Source organism: Oncorhynchus clarkii, unplaced genomic scaffold (assembly GCF_045791955.1).
Source record: "Oncorhynchus clarkii lewisi isolate Uvic-CL-2024 unplaced genomic scaffold, UVic_Ocla_1.0 unplaced_contig_13270_pilon_pilon, whole genome shotgun sequence".
In the NCBI taxonomy this organism is placed as follows: domain Eukaryota; kingdom Metazoa; phylum Chordata; class Actinopteri; order Salmoniformes; family Salmonidae; genus Oncorhynchus; species Oncorhynchus clarkii.
The window spans coordinates 35,647-59,627 of NW_027258600.1; the positions used below are offsets into that span (position 1 = coordinate 35,647).

General features: G+C 44.6%; 1 protein-coding gene and 1 pseudogene across 1 annotated transcript; both read left to right on the plus strand.

Moving 5' to 3' along the window:
• The window catches only part of LOC139397470 (potassium channel subfamily T member 2-like), a 20,177-nt pseudogene extending 17,064 nt beyond the window's left edge, over positions 1 to 3,113 (plus strand).
• LOC139397469 (zinc finger and BTB domain-containing protein 41-like) lies at positions 2,921 to 23,981 on the plus strand. Its single transcript, XM_071144163.1, has 8 exons — positions 2,921 to 2,947; positions 12,108 to 12,255; positions 13,503 to 13,632; positions 18,295 to 18,390; positions 18,621 to 18,727; positions 18,903 to 19,008; positions 19,781 to 19,869; positions 23,009 to 23,981. Exons 1-8 carry the CDS (start codon positions 2,921 to 2,923, stop codon positions 23,659 to 23,661), a joined length of 1,356 nt encoding a protein of 451 aa, XP_071000264.1. The 3' UTR covers positions 23,662 to 23,981.

Sequence of the window (23,981 nt, forward strand, 5' to 3'; positions counted from 1 at the left end):
GAATTGCTCCCACTGTTATTATATAAGCTATATTTTAAACTGGGTGGTTCGAGTCCTGAATGCTGATTGGCAGACAGTCGTGGTATATCAGACCGCATACCACGGGTATGACAAAACACTTATTTGTACTGCTCTAATTACGTTGGTAACCAGTTTATGATAGCAATAAGGCACCTCTGGGGTTTGTGGTATATGGCCAATATACCACGGCTAAGGGCTGTATCCAGCCCAAACGCAACCTTAGCTGTGGTAAATTGGCCATATACCACACCACCTCGTGCCTTATTGCTTAATTAGGTAGCTAGTATATACGGTAGTATCGGTATCAGTTGTTCACTAAATAGTGCTAATCCTGGACTGGTGTTAGTACAGTACACATTTATTAGCTAGGCTATTAATTAATAGTTATTTATCTCATCCAGTCATTAATTTAAGTGAGTATACAAAACATTACGGACACCTGCTCCTTCCATGACATAGACTGACCAGGTGAATCCAGGTGAAAGCTATGATCCCTTATTGATGTCACTTGTTAAATTCACTTCAATCAGTGTAGATGAAGGGGAGGAGACAGGTAAAAAAAAAAATTATCATTGAGACAATTGAGCCATGGATTGTGTGCAATTCAGAGGGTGAATGGGCAAGACAAAATATTGAAGTTCCTTTGAACGGGTATGGTAGTACTGTGCATTCTGAAAGTATTCAGGCCTGTTGACTTTTTCAACATTTTGTTACGTTACAGACTTATTCTACATTTGATTAAATCGTTTTTTCCCCCCTCATCAATCTACACACAATACCCCATAATGACAAAGCAAAACAGGTTTTTAGAAATAAAAAGTTTTAAAAACTCAGTACTTTGTTGAAGCACCTTTGGCAGCAATTATAGCCTCAAGTCTTCTTGGGTATGACGCTACAAGCTTGGCACACATGTATTTGGGGAGTTTCTCCCATTCTTCTCTGCAGATCCTCTCAAGCTCTGTCAGGTTGGATGGGGAGTGTTGCTGCACAGCTATTTTCAGGTCTCTCCAAAGATGTTCGATTGGGTTCATGTACAGGCTCTGGCTGGGCCACTCAAGGACATTCAGAGACTTGTCCCAAAGCAACTCTGCATTGTGCTGGCTATGTGCTTAGGGTTGTTGTCCTGTTTAAGTGCACTTTCGCCCCAGTCAGATGTCTTGAGAACTCTGGAACAGGTTTTCATCAAGGATCTCTCTCTACTTTGCTCTGTTCATCTTTCCCTCAATCCTGACTAGTCTCCCAGTCCCTTCCGTGCTGCAGATGATTGTCCTTCTGGAAGGTTCTCCCATCTCCACAGAGGAACTCTGGAGCTCTGTCAGAGTGACCATCGGGTTCTTGGTCACCTCCCTGACCAATGCCTTTCTCCCCCGATTGCTTAGTTTGGCCAGGCGGCCAGCTCTAAGAAGAGTCTTGATGGTTCCAAACATCTTCCATTTAAGAATGATGGAGGCCACTGTGTTCTTGGGGACCTTCAATGCTGGATAAATTGTTTGGTACCCTTCCCCATATCTGTGCCTCAACACAATCCTGTCTCGGAGCTTTACGGACAATTCCTTCGACTATGGGACCTTATATAGGTGTGTGCCATTCCAAATCATGTCCAATCAATTGAATTTGCCACAGGTGGACTCCAATCAAGTTGTAGAAACATCTCAAGGATGATCAATGGAAACAGGATGCACCTGAGCTCAATTTCGAGTCTCATAGCAAAGGGTCTGAATACACATACAAATAAGGTATTTCTGTTTATTATTTTTAATAAATTAGAAAAAATATTCTAAAAACCTGTTTTCTCTTTGTCATTATGGGGTATTGTGATGTCATTATGGGGTATCGTGATGTCATTATGGGGTATTGTGATGTCATTATGGGGTATCGTGATGTCATTATGGGGTATCGTGATGTCATTATGGGGTATTGTGATGTCATTATGGGGTATTGTGATGTCTTTATGGGGTATCGTGATGTCTTTATGGGGTATTGTGATGTCTTTATGGGGTATCGTGATGTCATTATGGGGTATCGTGATGTCATTATGGGGTATCGTGATGTCTTTATGGGGTATCGTGATGTCATTATGGGGTATCGTGATGTCATTATGGGGTATCGTTATGTCATTATGGGTATCGTGATGTCATTATGGGGTATCGTGATGTCATTATGTGGTATCGGAATGTCATTATGGGGTATCGTGATGTCATTATGGGGTATCGTGATGTCATTATGGGGTATTGTGATGTCATTATGGGGTATTGCTTTGTCATTATGTTGTATTGTCTGTAGATGGATGAGGACCTTTTTTTATTTAATCCATTTAAGAATAAAGCTGTAATGTAACAAAATGTAGAAAAAGCGAAGGGGTCTGAATACTTTCCGAATGCACGTTTTTTTTTACCCTCAACAGTTTCCCATGTCTATCAAGAATGGTCCACCATCCAAAAGACATCCAGCCAACTTGATACATCTGTGGGAAACATTGGCGTCAACATGGGCCAGAATCCCTGTGGAACGCTTTCGACACCTTGTTAGATATTAGGAAGGTGTTTCTAACGTTTGGTCTACTCAGTGTATTTTGGATGTCACATTTGATTACAAAGTTGACATTTTGTTCTGCCGGTGTGATGTTCTGTTTTATTTTGTTCAGTTAACCTCAGCTATATTGTGTTTCTTCTCATCCAGGTTGTTCTCCAGTCTCAGTATCATCACCGAGCTAACCCACCCCGCCAACATGAGGTTTATGCAGTTCAGAGCTAAGGACTGGTACTCTCTGGCTCTCTCTAAACTGGAGAAGGTAAGCCGTCACTGAATGCACACCATCTGTACTTCAAGGCCGAGTTTCAGTCCAAGGCGCGTTATAGAGAAAGACACTTGACAGCTGACAATTAGCATTTTAAAAGCAATGTCCCCGGAAGATGTCAACTCAAGCGTAAGTTAAAAGGCGTGTTGTCGACTGTTCAGTACGCCGCTCTTAAATACGCCTTCCCAGCCCAGTAGATGTCTCTAGCTCTATAAATGCAAAGTTAACAACTAGTTATCCTTGTCTGCAGTAGCAAAGGCTATGGACCAGGGTTGGAGTCAATTCCAGTCAATTGAGGAAGTAGACTGAAACTCAAATGATCTTTAATGCTTTTCAATTAGACAAATGTATAATTGGAATTTTAGTTACTTTCTGAATTGACTGGAATTGAAATGGAATTGACCCCAACCCTGGTACGAAATATACATTGAGTCGTCTCCAAAGGCTACTAACTATACATTGAGTCATCTTCAAAGCAAAGGAAGAGAAGGTTAAACAATCATTATGTGAAGACTGGACAGTACATACAGTACAAGCATAGTATTTTTCCACAGCCTCTCAAACACCAGACGTTGGATATTTTTTTCTAAGAGAAATGATTATTCCCATTCATAGACACATGTGACATGTAACATTTTCAGGGGTAATATGACGGGTATTATGTTATGCGTAGGCATCCTTTCCTTAATAAGATATCAATATCGTTCCCGTTGCGGTGCATCTTCCACCTCGTATCAGTATCGACCACCAGGTGGCGGTCTCTCTCTTTCAAATATCCTGTTGCGGTGCATCTTCCATCTCGTATCAGTATCGACCACCAGGTGGCGGTCTCTCTCTTTCAAATATCCTAACCTTTTCTTGAGCACCCCCATTTGATCCGTTCCAGTTGTAACACCCGAAGGACTTGATGATTAAGTGACCAGTTGAAGCCGGTTATACTGTAATGCAATAGACTGGTTTATTCAAGGAAAGGTTTGAACATCCCACTGGGCAAAAACTGGTTGAATAAAATGTATTCCACTATCTCGTCCAAATAATTCAATGTGATGACATTGAATCAACGTGGAGTACTGATTGGATTTTACCCAACTTTGAACCTAAATTCAATGACGATGATTTGTTGTTGTTGAATTCACGTTAGATGACAACTCAACCAAAAGTAAATCACAACTAGATGTTGAACTGACGTGTGTGCCCAGTGGGATTAGTGTGTTTGTGTTTCTGTCCCCCTGTTACATGTCTATGGGAGCTAAAAGAGCTTTGTGATTCTTGCATGTGTTGAAAAGAGCTGTACAAATAAAATGTATTCTTATGTTACAAATCCCTTTTGGCCCGACAGTCTAGGGGGGGATGGTAGTGAGACCCGTAACATAACTCATGTAAATTATAATTGTGACAAAGTAAGTGTGAACGAAATAACCACGACAACCGAAATAATACCGTCAAACTCAGGGTTTATTTATAAACACACGGTAATGGGGGGAAGCAGGAAAAGGGGCTGAGCTGGACCCAAGGAAAGAAACAATAAGTATTCAAAACACCCCTAAGCTAGACTAGCCTATTTCAACAACAGCTAACTAACCAACCAAAATACAGTGGGTGGTCCGCCCAGTTCTAACTAGTGTATTTAACAAAGTTCACCTACGGGTAGTGTATGCCCATGGGCGACTTGTCTTGGTTTCCCCTTTTTCCCACCAGCAACAAACACCATAACCAAAACAATACTCACAGGAGATGACAAAGTGATTTGGAGGTGCTCAAACAAAAGAAGAGGTTAAGACGCAAAGAGAGAGATCTACATACATGGCATTTACAAAGAGATTGAGCTACTGAAATCTATAAAGAACAGAGATCTGCCAACATGGCATTACAAAGAGATTGAGCTACTGAAATCTATAAAGAACAGAGATCTACCAACATGGCATTACAAAGAGATTGAGCTACTGAGCAAACAAATGATGGGTTTTTTAAACCATGGGGAAGGAACTGTGATAGGGTAGGAAACAGGAGGTGTGTCTTCTGATTGATGGGTTGATTGTTGACTGATTGGGGAGTGATGATTTTCACCTGTGAGGGGAGAATGAGAGAAAAGAAACACACACACAGGATACACACACAGGATACTTGTATCCGTAACACTCCCACCCTTAAAAGAGCAACCCTAGTGGTTGCGACCACAGTATTACCATGAATACTCACAACAATAACAAAGTCAACCAAAACATACAAAAATAATTACACACGAGACAAAGCATCTGCCAACACATTATCTGAACCCTTTGTGGCGGATCTCCAAATTATAATTTTGTACAATCAGCGCCCAACGCATAAGGCGCTGGTTCTGGTTGTACATCCGGTGGAGAAAAACTAAGGGGTTATGGTCAGTATACACAATCACTGGTAGGGCACTGGAACCAATGTATACTTCAAAGTATTCCAGAGCCAACAACAAAGCAAGAGCTTCTTGTTCTATTGTCGCATAGTTTGTTTGACATTTATTACATTTACGGGAAAAATAACAAACAGGACGATCTACTCCACTCTTGTCCTGTTGCAGTAGAACAGCACCAGCACCTCTGGCACTAGCATCTACCTCAAGTTTGAACGGTTGTTCAAAATCCGGAGCAGCAAGTACAGGGGTACTACATAAGAGTGCTTTCGCTGATTCAAAAGCGCTCTTACATTCAGGGGACCACACAAATGGTCTAGCCGGACTGAGCAAATCAGTCAATGGAGCAACTACCGCAGAGAAATTTTTACAGAAGCTACGGTAGTAGCCAACCATCCCTAAAAAGCGGCGTAGCTCTCGTCTGGTGGTAGGTGCAGGGAATGCAGTTATAGCCAAGACCTTGGCATCAACAGGGCGCACCTGGCCATGGCCAACCTCTTTACCGAGATAGGTAACAGTAGCCTTCCCAAACTCACACTTTGCCAAGTTCAGGGTTAGAGAAGCAGCTGCCAACCGTTCACATACTACCCTTAGAGTCAACATGATCTGACCACTCAGACGAATAAATCACTAGGTCATCAAGGTATGCACTACAATTAGGAACGCCAGCTAATACGGAGTTAACCAGTCGTTGGAAAGTGGCTGGTGCATTTCACATCCCAAAAGCCATGACTGAGTACTGTAGGAAGTTGTCTGGGGTCACAAAGGCAGAAATCTCAGAAGCACGTGAAGTTAACGTAACCTGCCAGTAACCTTTTAAGAGGTCCAACTTAGTTACATACTTAGCAGCACCAATAGTGTCGATACAGTCGTCCAGTCTGGGTAACGGGAACGAATCTGGCATTGTGACAGAATTTACCTTTCGATAATCCGTACATAACCTGGACCTACCATCAGGTTTAGGAACCAGAATGCAAGGAGAACTCCAAGGGCTTGAACTTGGCTTAGCCAGGTCATTCTCCAACAAATATTTCACCTCATCCCTCATTATCTTCCTCTTGGAAGCGTTGATACGATATGGGTGTTGCATTTCCAACATTAATGTCATGTTCCAACACATTTGTGCGAGTAGGAACGTCATTAAAGAGACATGGAAAACTGTGTAGTAGCCTCAAAATATCATTAGCCTGTCCATCCGTTAAATGAACCAGACCTGACTGGATAGACAGCAGCATTTCTGAGTTGGGCAATCTAACACACTGCTGTTGAGTATTGCGCAACTCCAATCCATCTACATCATCAATATGACAGTCCACTATCATCGCAGTAGTAGCAGAGGAGACTGCAGTACCTTCCTCAGTTTTTGAACTTTTTGAATCTTTTTTTTTTTAATCTAATTGTGTGATGGGTCGGGTGTGGTAAGCTTTCAACATGTTAATGTGACACACACGAGATTGGCGTTTTCTATCAGGAGTTTGAAGCACATAGTCAGTTTCACTTATTTTCTTTTCAATTAAATAAGGACCAGAGAAACGAGCTGACAGTGAAGATCCTGGAACAGGTAATAACACCAGTACTTGGTCACCTGGCTGTAGTGGACGAGAAACAGCCTCTTTATCATAGTGTCTTTTCATGCTCCTCTGTGAGGAAGACAGAGCTTCCTTTGCAAGAGCACAAGCTTGGTGTAGGCGCTCACGAAAGCGACTAACATAGTCCAACACATTCTCATCTCTGGTACACAACTTATGGGACAAGAACTGTTCTTTAAGGACTTTCATTGGTCCTCTCACTGTGTGACCAAACACTAGTTCAGCCGGGCTGAAACCTAGGGACTCCTGCACAGTTTCACGAGCAGCAAACAAAACTAGAGGAACTCCCTCATCCCAATCTTTCTCAGATTCCAAACAATATTTACGTAGCATAGACTTCAGTGTCTGATGCCATCTTTCAAGCGCACCCTGAGACTCTGGGTGATAGGCGCTTGACACACGGTGCGTAATTTATAAGGATTTCAACACCTGCTTGAAGAGCTTGGATAGGAAATTGGTACCTTGATCGCTTTGTACCACCTTAGTTAACCCGAATGTTGTGAAGAATTTTATTAAGGCTTTACTCACTATCGGAGCTGTAATCCTTCTCAGAGGAATAGCCTCGGGGTATCTTGTAGCCATACACATTATCGTTAACAAAAACTGGTTACCAGATTTTGTCTTCGGTAACGGTCCGACACAATCAACGACCACATGCTCGAATTAGTTCACCTATGACAGGTATGGGACAAAGAGGAGCGGGAGGAATAACCCGATTTGGTTTTCCTGTTATCTGACAGGTGTGGCATGTCCGACAGAACTGAGCCACATCTTGTTTTAAACCCGGCCAAAAGAAATGTCGAAGGATCCGATCATACGTCTTTGTAATTCCTAAATGACCAGACCACTGGTGATCATGAGCAAGGGATAACACATTTTGTCAAAAGGCTGTAGGAATCACTATTTGGTAAACAGCATTCCAATCTCCACCCGCGTCAACATGGGATTTCCATTTACGCATGAGGAGATTACCATCAATGAAGTAAGCCACATTCTTCTTCTTCACCTCTTCTAACGAGACAACACTAGAAAAACATTTAGCAAGTTTGTTGTCAACCTTTTGGTTAGCAATCAGCTGCTCACGAGTGACTGGTAACTGTATTGCATCAGCAATAAGTTCAACGTTCTTTGATTCTTTCCTGGGCTGTTTGTCAGAGGTGATCAGCTTCTCAGAGGTATCACACAATCCATCCTCTTGATCATCCTCTTTGAACAGAACAGTGTTCGACAAATCTATCACGTCACCCTCTTGTAGTGCCTGAGCACGAGTGACAGCACAAGCGGGGAACACATGTGGATAACTCTGTGCCAACTCATTCGAGAGAGAGTGGTCACTTTTATCCAATACTTCCAATACGGGTACTACCTTTCCTCCGGCAATATCGTTACCCATTATAAAGGTCACACCTTTCACTGGCAACTTAAGACGTACCCCCACTCTGAATATTCCACTGATTAACTCAGAGTGTACTTTCACAAAGTGCAATGGCACTGGGACAAAACCCATTTCAATACCCTGCACTAACACACTGGAACCACAGTATGTATCGTCAGATAAGGGCAACACATCAGACAATATAAACGACTGCGCCGCACCAGTATCTCTAAGGATTTTAACCGGACGCTGAGACGCGCCGTCATTCGTTAGGGACACAAACCCCTCGGAAATGAATGGTTCATAACTGCGGTCGGGGACTGAGACTTTCAAACTGCAGTTACCCTGAGGCACCTGTTTTGTTGCAGACCTCACAACCGTACGAATTAGACCAACACCGGTTGGTGGATTGGCACGAAGAGGCATCCCTTGTTTGCGTTTAAGCATGAAGCAATCATTGATCATATGTCCTACTTTATGACAATAGAAACAGGGACGCTCATTCTTCTGGCGTGCTTGATATACCACTGCTTGCCGACTAGGGCTAAAGGTAGGAAACTCAGTGGTTCTACTCTCAGTTTGAGCCGAAAACACACTCTTGTGCGTCAACACAAACTTGTCTGCCAACACAGACGCTTCTGCCAGGGAGGATACTTTCTGTTCGTTTAGGTAAACTACAATGAGTTCGGGTAAGCAATTTTTAAACTCTTCCAACAAGATTAACTCCCGGAGAGAGTTGAAATCAGTTACCTTACTAGCAGCATGCCATTTATCAAACAGATTTCCCTTGTCTCTAGCAAATTCCACATAAGTCTTACTAGAAGACTTTCTATGAGACCTAAATCTCTGTCGGTATGCCTCAGGCACAAGCTCATAGGCACGAAGAACAGTAGCTTTGACCACTTCATAATTCAAACTGTCCTCCAGAGGTAGCGCTGACAAAACCTCTTGGGCTTTACCAGTTAATTTACACTGAAGTAATAGACACCATACCTCTTCAGGCCACTTCAATGCTACGGCTATACGCTCAAATACACAAAAATAGGAGTCAACCTCCGACTCTCTGAACAAAGGTACTAAGGCAATCTGCCTACTAATGTCAAACGTGTTTGAGGACACAGCTGGTGAGGACGACTCACTAACAGTGACAGCAGGAACGAAGGCTAGCCTCACTGTCTCGGCCTCCAGTTCCATCTGGCGCATTTTAAACGTCATCTGCCTCTGTTCTCGTTCTCTTTCTTTTTCTGCCTCAATTTTACCCATCTCCAAATCTAAATGCCGCTGTTCTCGTTCTTTTTCTGCCTCAATTTTACACATCTCCAACTGGAGAGTCTCTCGCCGAATTTGGGCTCTCTTCCACCTCTAGTTGGAACTGTGCTAAACGGACATCCCTCCTGGCATCACCGTTTGACAGTGGGGAGAGTTGTTCAAAATGGGACAATGTGGCTGGTGTTTTAGCCTCGCCCTCATTATCAGACACCAATGGGCTTACAGGAGCAGCAACATCCCCTACAGGGGTAGTATGCTCAGGCAGCGGTAACACAAGCACCTGCTCTTCCAACAATACATTTAACACTAGCTGTTTAACCTCCGCCTTAACTAAACTCTGCGAAATCGATACTGAATAATGGTCAGCCAAGGTCATTAAATCAACTCTACGACATTTGTCAAAAACCTCCCACAAAGGGTGATCCAAAAAGGACTTCAACTCAAAAGTAGCCATCTTAAACTACTTCACAAGAGCCAACGAAAATAGCAAACACTAATGCTACTTCAGCTATGACGCTCCACACTGAACTATACCACTATCAACAATCTACATGAGCGGCATGGGTGTCAGTAAAGACAGATCCCGGATGAGCCCCCACTTATGTTAGAAATCCCTTTTGGCCCGACAGTCTAGGGGGGGATGGTAATGAGACCCGTAACATATCTCATGCAAATTATAGTTGTGACAAAGTGTGAACGAAATAACCACGACAACCGAAATAATACCGTCAAACTCAGGGTTTATTTATAAACACACGGTAATGGGGGGAGCAGGAAAAAGGGGCTGAGCTGGACCCAAGGAAAGAAACAATAAATATGCAAAAACACCCCTAAGCTAGACTAGCCTACTTTAACAACAGCTAACTAACTAACCAAAAATACAGTGGGTGGTCCGCCCAGTTCTAACTAGTGTATTTAACAAAGTTCACCTACGGGTAGTGTATGCCCATGGGCAACTTGTCTTGATTTCCCCCTTTTCCCACCAGCAACAAACAAACACCATAACCAAAACAATACCCACAGGTGATGACAAAGTGCTATGGAGGTGCTCAAACAAAAGAGAGGTTAATTAATACACAGAGAGCGAGTGAAAAACAGAGATCTACAAACATGGCATTTACAAAGAGATTGAGCTCTAGAGCAAACAAATGATGGGGTTTTTAAACCATGGGGAAGGAACTGTGATAGGGTAGGAAACAGGAGGAGGTGTGTCTTCTGATTGATGGGTTGATTGTTGACTGATTGGGGAGTGATGATTTTCACCTGTGAGGGGAGAAGGAGAGAAAAGAAACACACACACACAGGATACACACACAGGATAACTGTATCCGTAACAGGAATGGATTAACAATATATACATACATATATGTCAGAGCGGCATAGGGCTAAGATACAGTGGCATAGTGTAGAATACAGTATATACATATGAGATGGGTGATGCAATATTTACACACAAGGACCACTCTATAATAAATACCTACAGATGCAATGCAGGAAATTGAAAACCTGTAGTGTATTTGAAGTTTAAAAGGACTTCTGGTGTCTGTAATTTCCACATAGAAATGTCAGACTTATTTTCCCCTTAGTATAGCAAAATGTATCAACCCCTACAAGAATGTGTGTCCCATGAATTATAATCCACATAATAATTCACATTTCCTGTTGCTGCAGGATTACTTTCCTTCTGTAGCGAACTGGCTCATATTAAGATCCTACATCTGTACACATCACATAATACATAGTCCACAGAATGATACACATAGTCCACAGAATGATACACATAGTCCACAGAATGATACACATAGTCCACAGAATGATACACATAGTCCACAGAGTGATACACATAGTCCACAGAATGATACACATAGTCCACAGAATGATACACATAGTCCACAGAATGATACACATAGTCCACAGAATGATACACATAGTCCACAGAATGATACACATAGTCCACAGAGTGATACACATAGTCCACAGAATGATACACATAGTCCACAGAATGATACACATAGTCCACAGAGTGATACACATAGTCCACAGAATGATACACATAGTCCACAGAATGATACACATAGTCCACAGAATGATACACATAGTCCACAGAATGATACACATAGTCCACAGAGTGATACACATAGTCCACAGAGTGATACACATAGTCCACAGAATGACACATTTTCACATTCACTGCAAGTACAGTCAGTGTATTCTGTAAGTACAGTCAGTGTATTCTGTAAGTACAGTCAGTGTATTCTGCAAGTACAGTCAGTGTATTCTGCAAGTACAGTCAGTGTATTCTGCAAGTACAGTCAGTGTATTCAGTAAGTACAGTCAGTGTATTCTGTAAGTACAGTCAGTGTATTCTGTAAGTACAGTCAGTGTATTCTGTAAGTACAGTCAGTGTATTCTGCAAGTACAGTCAGTGTATTCAGTAAGTACAGTCAGTGTATTCTGCAAGTACAGTCAGTGTATTCAGTAAGTACAGTCAGTGTATTCTGTAAGTACATTCAGTGTATTCTGTAAGTACAGTCAGTGTATTCTGTAAGTACAGTCAGTGTATTCTGTAAGTACACTCAGTGTATTCTGTAAGTACAGTCAGAGTATTCTGTAAGTACACTCAGTGTATTCTGGAATCATCTTCTCTCTCTGCTCTTCCTGGTTCAGATCTGCCACAAGTCTTTCACACGTAGACCCCATCTGGAGGAGCACATGATTCTACACACGCAAGACCGACCCTTCAAGTGTGCCTTCTGCGACGACTACTTCAAGTCCCGGTTTGCCCGCTTGAAGCATCAAGAAAAGTACCATTTAGGTAATGAATGGGAAATGTCATTTAATTGCTTTTATCCAACCTATTTAGATAATAGATACATGTATTGTACCTCTTGACTCTAGGCCGTACAGATATAATGCATTATAATGGGTCGTAATGCTTTATATGAATGAACAGCTTATAATGTGTTAGTGAAGGGATGAATCGCATATTATCTGTCATTTTGAGCCAGTTGAAAGGCATAACATATTATAAGTTAATGTATAAAGCATTATCATGGTTATAACAAATAATAATACGTTATAACTATATGCCCTAAGGGTTACTGTTGAATCAAATTGGAATGATGAGGAATTTAAAAAATTGTATGGTTGAGAGGGATGAGGCAAAAGGTATGGCATTACGTACTGAAAATTGAGAAATCATGTGACTAAACTGAATAAAAAGAAGAAACTATACTATGAAACAAAAATTAAATGATATAAACAATGACAGTTAAAAGCTTTGGAGCACCTTAATTTACATTTTGGGCGATATTTCTTCTTAACAGCACTATCAACAATGCAGGTTCCACAGGCCCTAGTTTTGCCAAACCTGGACTACTACTTTTCAGTCGTGTGGTAAGGTGCCACAATGAGAGACTTGGGAAAATTTCAATTGGCTCCAAACAGGGCAGCACAGAATAGACTAGTACTACAAAGAGCTATGAATACATGGAACTCTATTCCACATCAAGTATCTGATGCAAGTAGTAGAATCAGATTTTAAAAAACAGGTAAAAATACACCTTATGGAACTCTGTGTCTCTCTCTGTGAAGAGACACAAACACAGGTACAGACACAAACACAGGTACAGACACAAACACAGGCACAGACATCTGCATACACGATAACATACACGCTATACACACATGGATTTTGTGATGTAAATATGTGGTAGTAGAGTACAGGCCTGAGGGCACACACTTAATGTGTTGTGAAATCTGTTGTGAATGTATTGTAATGTTTTTAAAATTGTATAAACTGCCTTAATGTTGCTGCACCCCGAGAAGAGTAGCTGCTGCCTTGGCAGGAACTATTGGGATCCAAAATAAATAGAAATACCACGTTCGGGTTTATTGTCCTCAAAAACATTGGGAGTCAAGGAAAAGGTTGTATAATCATTGAAGAGAATGCTATCAAGTTTGTAGAAGCTTAACGTTAATCAATGATCAGATGTTGATGTTGGATTGAAAAGTAAGACTGTGACACAGGGATATTGAATTGACCTTTGACTCTGTCCACAGGTCCGTTCCCATGTGACATCTGTGGCCGCCAGTTCAACGACACGGGTAACAGGAAGAGGCACATTGAATGTACACACGGGGGCAAGAGAAAATGGACCTGCTTAATCTGTGGGAAGTCAGTGAGGGAGAGGTAGGATTGTCACAGCTACAATAATGTTATTTTTTTTGTGTTGTGGGAAAATTATAAATAAATAAAAATAATAAAATAAACAGCAGTGCTTAGAATACTGCACATGTAAGTGTGATTACATTGAATTTCGATGTTGTTTTACACAACAACTACTAATGTTATAACTTTTAACAAAACTTTTAACCAATTTCTTTTTAACAATTATTTTTGGTGGTGGTTGTAATGAATACCCAGGGAGAAAAAGGTGTAGATTCACGTGCAGAGCGCGGCAAATGTTTATTGAGACATCGCAGAAGGCAGGAACCGTGGTCACAGGCAGGCAAAGGTCAAACACAGGCAGGCAAAGGTCAAACACAGGCAGGCAAAGGTCAAACACAGGTAGGCAGTCAAAAACAAACAATATCTCACAACTACACAAACATAAAGAACTGAACTAAATTGGGAGCTGATGAGACCAGGTGAGACACGAACACAGGTGAAATTAATGGAAAAAAAATGAAAGACAGGGCTACTTTCCAGAACACAAAGAAACAGGGCTACGTTCCAGAACACAAAGAAACAGGACTACGTTCCAGAACACAAAGAAACAGGGATACGTTCCAGAACACAAAGATACAGGGCTACGTTCCAGAACACAAAGAAACAGGGCTACGTTCCAGAACACAAAGAAACAGGGCTACGTTCCAGAACACAAAGAAACAGGGCTACTTTCCAGAACACAAAGAAACAGGGCTATGTTCCAGAACACAAAGAAACAGGGCTATGTTCCAGAACACAAAGAAACAGGGTTACGTTCCAGAGCACAAAGAAACAGGGCTACGTTCCAGAACACAAAGAAACAGGGCTACGTTCCAGAACACAAAGAAACAGGGCTATGTTCCAGAACACAAAGAAACAGGACTACGTTCCAGAACACAAAGAAACAGGGATACGTTCCAGAACACAAAGATACAGGGCTACGTTCCAGAACACAAAGAAACAGGGCTACGTTCCAGAACACAAAGAAACAGGGCTACGTTCCAGAACACAAAGAAACAGGGCTACTTTCCAGAACACAAAGAAACAGGGCTATGTTCCAGAACACAAAGAAACAGGGCTATGTTCCAGAACACAAAGAAACAGGGTTACGTTCCAGAGCACAAAGAAACAGGGCTACGTTCCAGAACACAAAGAAACAGGGCTACGTTCCAGAACACAAAGAAACAGGGCTATGTTCCAGAACACAAAGAAACAGGGTTACGTTCCAGAACACAAAGAAACAGGGCTATGTTCTAGAACACAAAGAAACAGGGCTACGTTCCAGAACACAAAGAAACAGGACTACGTTCCAGAACACAAAGAAACAGGGCTACGGTCGAGAATACAAAGAAACAGGGCTATGTTCCAGAACACAAAGAAACAGGGCTATGTTCCAGAACACAAAGAAAGAGGGCTATGTTCCAGAACACAAAGAAACAGGGCTATGTTCCAGAACACAAAGAAACAGGGCTATGTTCCAGAACACAAAGAAACAGGACTACGTTCCAGAACACAAAGAAACAGGGCTACGGTCGAGAATACAAAGAAACAGGACTACGTTCCAGAACACAAAGAAACAGGGCTATAAGTTCCAGAACACAAAGAAACAGGGTTGCGTTCCAGAACACAAAGAAACAGGACTACGTTCCAGAACACAAAGAAACAGGGCTACGTTCCAGAACACAAAGAAACAGGGTTACGTTCCAGAACACAAAGAAACAGGGTTACGTTCCAGAACACAAAGAAACAGGGCTACGTTCCAGAACACAAAGAAACAGGGTTACGTTCCAGAACACAAAGAAACAGGGTTGCGTACCAGAACACAAAGAAACAGGGCTATAAGTTCCAGAACACAAAGAAACAGGGCTACGTTCCAGAACACAAAGAAACAGGGCTACGTTCCAGAACACAAAGAAACAGGGCTATGTTCCAGAACACAAAGAAACAGGGCTATAAGTTCCAGAACACAAAGAAACAGGGTTATGTTCCAGAACACAAAGAAACAGGGCTACGTTCCAGAACACAAAGAAACAGGGCTACGTTCCAGAACACAAAGAAACAGGGTTACGTTCCAGAACACAAAGAAACAGGGCTATAAGTTCCAGAACACAAAGAAACAGGGTTACGTTCCAGAACACAAAGAAACAGGGTTACGTTCCAGAACACAAAGAAACAGGGTTACGTTCCAGAACACAAAGAAACAGGGTTACGTTCCAGAACACAAAGAAACAGGGCTATAAGTTCCAGAACACAAAGAAACAGGGCTACGTTCCAGAACACAAAGAAACAGGGCTACGTTCCAGAACACAAAGAAACAGGACTACGTTCCAGAACACAAAGAAACAGGGTTACGTTCCAGAACACAAAGAAACAGGGTTGCGTTCCAGAACACAAAGAAACAGGGCTACGTTCCAGAACACAAAGAAACAGGACTACGTTCCAGAACACAAAGAAACAGGGCTATAAGTTCCAGAACACAAAGAAACAGGGTTGCGTTCCAGAACACAAAGAAACAGGACTACGTTCCAGAACACAAAGAAACAGGGCTATAAGTTCCAGAACACAAAGAAACAGGGTTACGTTCCAGAACACAAAGAAACAGGGTTACGTTCCAGAACACAAAGAATCAGGGCTTCGTTCCAGAACACAAAGAAACAGGGCTACGTTCCAGAACACAAAGAAACAGGGCTACGTTCCAGAACACAAAGAAACAGGGCTATGTTCCAGAACACAAAGAAACAGGGCTATAAGTTCCAGAACACAAAGAAACAGGGCTACGTTCCAGAACACAAAGAAACAGGGTTACGTTCCAGAACACAAAGAAACAGGGTTACGTTCCAGAACACAAAGAAACAGGGCTACGTTCCAGAACACAAAGAAACAGGGCTATGTTCCAGAACACAAAGAAACAGGGCTACGTTCCAGAACACAAAGAAACAGGGTTACGTTCCAGAACACAAAGAAACAGGGCTATGTTCCAGAACACAAAGAAACAGGGCTACGTTCCAGAACACAAAGAAACAGGGCTACGTTCCAGAACACAAAGAAACAGGGCTACGTTCCAGAACACAAAGAAACAGGGCTACGTTCCAGAACACAAAGAAACAGGGCTACGTTCCAGAACACAAAGAAACAAGGCTACGTTCCAGAACACAAAGAAACAGGGCTACGTTCCAGAACACAAAGAAACAGGGCTACGTTCCAGAACACAAAGAAACAGGGCTACGTTCCAGAACACAAAGAAACAGGGCTACGTTCCAGAACACAAAGAAACAGGACTACGTTCCAGAACACAAAGAAACAGGGTTACGTTCCAGAACACAAAGAAACAGGGTTGCGTTCCAGAACACAAAGAAACAGGGCTACGTTCCAGAACACAAAGAAACAGGACTACGTTCCAGAACACAAAGAAACAGGGCTATAAGTTCCAGAACACAAAGAAACAGGGTTGCGTTCCAGAACACAAAGAAACAGGACTACGTTCCAGAACACAAAGAAACAGGGCTATAAGTTCCAGAACACAAAGAAACAGGGTTACGTTCCAGAACACAAAGAAACAGGGTTACGTTCCAGAACACAAAGAATCAGGGCTTCGTTCCAGAACACAAAGAAACAGGGCTACGTTCCAGAACACAAAGAAACAGGGCTACGTTCCAGAACACAAAGAAACAGGGCTATGTTCCAGAACACAAAGAAACAGGGCTATAAGTTCCAGAACACAAAGAAACAGGGCTACGTTCCAGAACACAAAGAAACAGGGTTACGTTCCAGAACACAAAGAAACAGGGCTATAAGTTCCAGAACACAAAGAAACAGGGTTACGTTCCAGAACACAAAGAAACAGGGCTACGTTCCAGAACACAAAGAAACAGGGCTACGTTCCAGAACACAAAGAAACAGGGCTATGTTCCAGAACACAAAGAAACAGGGCTACGTTCCAGAACACAAAGAAACAGGGTTACGTTCCAGAACACAAAGAAACAGGGCTATGTTCCAGAACACAAAGAAACAGGGCTACGTTCCAGAACACAAAGAAACAGGGCTACGTTCCAGAACACAAAGAAACAGGGCTACGTTCCAGAACACAAAGAAACAGGGCTACGTTCCAGAACACAAAGAAACAGGGCTACGTTCCAGAACACAAAGAAACAGGGCTACGTTCCAGAACACAAAGAAACAGGGCTACGTTCCAGAACACAAAGAAACAGGGCTACGTTCCAGAACACAAAGAAACAGGGTTATGTTCCAGAACACAAAGAAACAGGGTTGCGTTCCAGAACACAAAGAAACAGGGCTACGTTCCAGAACACAAAGAAACAGGGCTATAAGTTCCAGAACACAAAGAAACAGGGCTATGTTCCAGAACACAAAGAAACAGGGCTACGTTCCAGAACACAAAGAAACAGGGCTATGTTCCAGAACACAAAGAAACAGGGCTACATTCCAGAACACAAAGAAACAGGGCTACGTTCCAGAACACAAAGAAAAAGAACACAAGGTTGACTAAGAAAAGAAAAGCAGAACCTTACAGTGGTATTGTGTCTATCTCTCACTGCTCACATGGTAACAGTCTCAACTTTAGTGACTGGTCTACTATCAATCTAACTCCATTGACTGTAATGTGGTTCTTTTTTATGTCCGTAGGACAACGTTGAGAGAACATTTGCGGATTCACAGCGGAGAGAAACCTCACCTCTGCAGTATCTGTGGACAGAGTTTCCGCCACGGCAGCTCTTATAGGTCAATATGCTTGGGCAGTTCATGACGTACCTGGTTCTTATTGGCTATCACCCTATGGGTGGATTCCCATGTTCATGAGGTTTCTATTGGGTAGTTTTTGTCTTCTCCAGAGAAAATAATTGTATCATAATTTTGTCATCATTTAATACAAAATAAATCAAACGTTGGCCTGTTTTAATTGCATATTAACATTTGTTAAAAACTTGAACCCCCCAACTTTATTCTGATAGGCTTCATCTTCGAGTCCACCACGACGACAAGCGCTACGAGTGTGACGAATGCGGAAAGACGTTCATACGCCACGACCATCTGACCAAACACCAGAAAATACACTCGGGTACAGTACACACACCTTCCGTGGTATGTTCCGTAGCCGTGCCAAAGAGAGTAAAATGTTCCCCTGGGTTATTTCTTCATACATGGTCCCGGACCCGTTTGTATGTTTTTACGCTGCACACGAATTGTCTTACGGGGATAATAATTGAATTGACTCTCCCTTTGGTTGTTATCAGGGGAGAAAGCCCACCAGTGTGAGGAGTGTGGGAAGTGTTTCAGGCGCCATGATCACCTGACCGTCCATTACAAAAGTGTCCACCTGGGAGAGAAGGTGTGGCAGAAGTAAGTGGTCCTGATGGTGGATGGAGATGGAGGGAATGGGCGCGTTCCAGGCTGACTACATTGCAGGTGCATGTCAGATCTCACAACGCGGTTGACTACATTGCAGATGCATGTCAGATCTCACAACGACTGAGTAGGTGTTAACATATCAGCTAACTACATCATATAATATAGCAATCTGATGACGTGGCATGTAACCAAACGTTGGTTGATGAAACGTAACATCTGCAATGTAGTCATGCTGGAACGTGACCAATATGTTCTAGGTTTAAAGTGTCAGTCTGGATTTAGACACACCAGGGCGCCAAAGGGATTTTTTAAATATTATTTTTTATTAAATGATCAAGAAAATAGGCAGAATAAACAGCATTGGACAAACAACAATTGCATAGTGAAACACATTTTCACATGATATTCAATAAAACAAAGTAAATTCACAGTACATGACTTCCATATCTGGACAGTCACATCGTTTTTTGGTATAAATGTGACTACCCTTTGAGCACAAGATGTTGAAAAGACGTTGAAAATGTATTTTTTGGTTTCAATTTCTTGTACTCGCTGTCGCTGGTATAATTACAATTATATAATTATAATTACTTTATTGATACTACATTTTATCAACCCGACAACCCAGATGGAACAAACCCTGTGTTTGTCAAATGAAAAATATATATATTATTTTTTTACTGTTGAAGAGGATCTTCTATGGTGTCTAGTTGACTATTTGTGAAAGGACTAAGCATTGGCAACATGTGTGTGGATTCTATAGGTATAAAACAGCTGTGCATCAGTGTGAGGTCTGTAAGAAGGAGTTCAAAGGGAAGTCCAGTCTGGAGATGCACTTCAGAACACACTCAGGTAAGATGACAGTATAAGCTGTGAATGTCTGTTTGCCTGGTCAGCGTAACTTTCTTTTCACATCGAGCGTTTATTGACATATTAATCCAGAACAAATGTATTTGGTGGACGTAGATGTGCAATAAATAGATGATAGGTGTGGCAGGCAACATACCGACCTGCTTTCATTTCCTAGACCAGCAGCCATCACACTATACACAAGCTTCAATGAATGTCTGCTTTTCATCTGTTTTTTTTTTATTTTTTACTATTTTACAGACAAAGGGCCACAACAAAACCTTTACCCCCCTCTATCTCCTCTACCTCCACCCTCCCCTCTACCCCCCTCTATCTCCTCTACCTCCACCCTCCCCTCTACCCCCCTCTATCTCCTCTACCTCCACCCTCCCCTCTACCCCCCTCTATCTCCTCTACCTCCACCCTCCCCTCTACCCCCCTCTATCTCCTCTACCTCCACCCTCCCCTCTACCCCCCTCTATCTCCTCTACCTCCACCCTCCCCTCTACCCCCCTCTATCTCCTCTGCCTCCACCCTCCCCTCTACCCCCCTCTATCTTCTCTACCTCCACCCTCCCCTCTACCCCCCTCTATCTCCTCTACCTCCACCCTCCCCTCTACCCCCCTCTATCTCCTCTACCTCCACCCTCCCCTCTACCCCCCTCTATCTCCTCTACCTCCACCCTCCCCTCTACCCCCCTCTATCTCCTCTACCTCCACCCTCCCCTCTACCCCCCCTCTATCTCCTCTACCTCCACCCTCCCCTCTACCCCCCTCTATCTCCTCTACCTCCACCCTCCCCTCTACCCCGCTCTATCTCCTCTACCTCCACCCTCCCCTCTACCCCCCCTCTATCTCCTCTACCTCCACCCTCCCCTCTACCCCCCTCTATCTTCTCTACCGCCACCCTCCCCTCTACCCCCCTCTATCTTCTCTACCTCCACCCTCCCCTCTACCCCCCTCTACCTTCTCTACCTCCACCCTCCCCTCTACCTCCCCTCTATCTCCTCTACCTCCACCCTCCCCTCTACCCCGCTCTATCTCCTCTACCTCCACCCTCCCCTCTACCCCGCTCTATCTCCTCTACCTCCACCCTCCCCTCTACCCCCCTCTATCTCCTCTACCTCCACCCTCCCCTCTACCCCGCTCTATCTCCTCTACCTCCACCCTCCCCTCTACCCCCCTCTATCTCCTCTACCTCCACCCTCCCCTCTACCCCGCTCTATCTCCTCTGCCTCCCCTCTCCCGTCTACCCCCCTCTATCTTCTCTACCTCCACCCTCCCCTCTGCCCCCCTCTATCTTCTCTACCTCCACCCTCCCCTCTACCCCGCTCTATCTCCTCTGCCTCCACCCTCCCCTCTACCCCCCTATATCTTCTCTACCTCCACCCTCCCCTCTACCCCCCTCTATTTTCTCTACCTCCAACCTCCCCTCTACCCCCCTCTATCTTCTCTACCTCCACCCTCCCCTCTACCTCCTCTACCTCAACCCTCCCCTCTACCCCCCTCTATCTTCTCTACCTCCACCCTCCCCTCTACCCCGCTCTATCTCCTCTACCTCCACCCTCCCCTCTACCCCCTCTATCTCCTCTACCTCCACCCTCCCCTCTACCCCGCTCTATCTCCTCTGCCTCCACCCTCCCCTCTACCCCCCTCTATCTTCTCTACCTCCACCCTCCCCTCTACCCCCCTCTATCTCCTCTACCTCCACCCTCCCCTCTACCCCCCTCTATCTCCTCTGCCTCCACCCTCCCCTCTACCCTCCTCTACCTCCACCCTCCCCTCTACCCCGCTCTATCTCCTCTACCTCCACCCTCCCCTCTACCCCCCTCTATCTCCTCTGCCTCCACCCTCCCCTCTACCCCCCTCTATCTCCTCTACCTCCACACTCCCCTCTACCCCCCTCTATCTCCTCTGCCTCCACACTCCCCTCTACCCCGCTCTATCTCCTCTACCTCCACCCTCCCCTCTACCACCCTCTATCTCCTCTGCCTCCACCCTCCCCTCTACCCCCCTCTATCTCCTCTACCTCCACCCTCCCCTCTACCCCGCTCTATCTCCTCTGCCTCCACCCTCCCCTCTACCCCGCTCTATCTCCTCTACCTCCACCCTCCCCTCTGACTCCCCTCTATCTCCTCAACCTCCACCCTCCCCTCTATCTCTTCTACCTCCACCCTCCCCTCTACCCCCCCCTCTACCTCCCCTCTATCTCCTCAACCTCCACCCTCCCCTCTACCTCCCCTCTATCCCCTCTACCTCCCCTCTATCTCCTCAACCTCCACCCTCCCCTCTATCTCCTCTACCTCCACCCTCTCCTCTGCCTCCCCTTCTTTCTCATCTACCTCTACCCTCCCCTCTGCCTCCCCTTTATCTCCTCAACCTCCACCCTCCCCTCTACCTCCCCTCTATCTCTTCTACCTCCACCCTCCCCTCTATCTCCCCTCTACCCCCCTCTACCTCCCCTCTATCTCCTCAACCTCCACCCTCCCCTCTACCTCCCCTCTACATCCCTTCTACCTCCCCTCTACCTCCCCTCTATCTCCTCAACCTCACACTCTCCCCTCTACCTCCCCTCCACCTCCCCTCTATCTCCTTTACTTCCACCCCCTCTACTTCCCCTCTACCTCCCCCCTATCTCCTCTACCTCCACCCTCTCTCTACCTCCCCTCTATCTCATCTACCTCCACCCTCCCCTCTACCTCCACCCTCTCTCTACCTCCTCTCTATCTCCTCTACCTCCACTCTCCCTCTACCTCCCCTCTATCTCCTCTACCTCCACCCTCCCCTCTACCCCACCCCCCCTACCTCCCCTGACCTCTACCTCCCCTCTATCTCCTCTACCTCCACCCTCCCTTCTACCCCCCTCTACCTCTACCCTCCCTCTATCTCCTCTACCTCCATCCTCCCCTCTATCTCCCCTCTACCTCCACCCTCCCCTCTACCCCCCTACCTCCCCCTCCGCTCTACCTCCCCTCTATCTCCTCTACCTCCACCCTCCCTCTACCTCCCCTCTATCTCCTCTACCTCCACCCTCCCCTCTACCCCCCCTCTACCTCCCCATCCCTCTACCTCCCCCTCCCCTTTTTTCCCTCTAATTGTAATACTATGTTTGCCCAACTAACTTCCGTCATGTCTTCTGCTAGGTGAAAAACCTTACCGATGCCCCGTGTGCCAACAGACGTTCCGCATTAAGAAGACCCTCACCAAGCACATGGTGATCCACTCAGATGCCCGCCCCTTTAACTGCCCGCACTGCAGTGCCACCTTTAAGAGGAAAGACAAGCTGAAGTATCATATGGACCATGTACACGGTGCTAAGTCCACTGAGCAGCAGCAGCACCACCAGCAGCAGCATCGCCAGCAGCCTCCGGTGGTGCTGACAGAGGATAAGATGGTGACTCTGCCTTATAATACCCACGGCCCCTCCAAAGTGTACCGGGCTGAACCCAAGACCGTTCTCCAGAACGTCCCCTCCGATGTGTGTGTGCCTGTCACGCTGGTGCCCGTCCAGATGCCCAGGGTGGTCTCGGGGGTACAGGGTGACCTGAGGGGACACGTAACCTGCCCGCCCCAAGGTCAGGGGCAGCAGCAGACAGCTGGGGGGTACCAGACTGCCACAGAGCTGGCGTTCCTGGAGAAGTACACGCTTACCCCTCAGCCGGCCAACATTGTTCACCCGGTGCAGCCTGACCAGATGTTGGACCCCAGGGATCAGTCGTACCTGGGCACCCTGCTGGGCCTGGACTCTGCCACCCCTGTCCAGAACATCTCCAACTCGGACCACGTCGCCCATTGATAATGCCTCTCTATACTTCCCTTTTGGCAACATTTTATTTAAAGGGTACCGACATAAGGACATTATAACACATTTATAACCCATACAGTACACATTTATAACCCATACGAAACTGTATGAGCCCATAGAGATAACGTTTATTTGAAGGGTGCGGTTGTTAACATAAGCATTCACAAAATGCTCATGCACTGCTTATGCATGGCTTATGTATAGTTTATGAATGGGTTATGAATCTGTTATGAATGGGTTATGTATAGTTTATGAATGGGTTATGAATCTGTTATGAATGGGTCATGTATAGTTTATGAATGGGTTATGAA

What these genes read in the sequence shown, in the direction of transcription:
- LOC139397469 (XM_071144163.1), top strand. Translation starts at nt 2,921, where the DNA reads ATGTCCCCGGAAGATGTCAACTCAAGC. An exon ending in GGGAAGTCAGTGAGGGAGAG is followed by an intron (nt 13,633 to 18,294) that starts GTAGGATTGTCA and finishes TTATGTCCGTAG; the next exon opens with GACAACGTTGAGAGAACATT. An exon ending in ACACCAGAAAATACACTCGG is followed by an intron (nt 18,728 to 18,902) that starts GTACAGTACACA and finishes GGTTGTTATCAG; the next exon opens with GGGAGAAAGCCCACCAGTGT.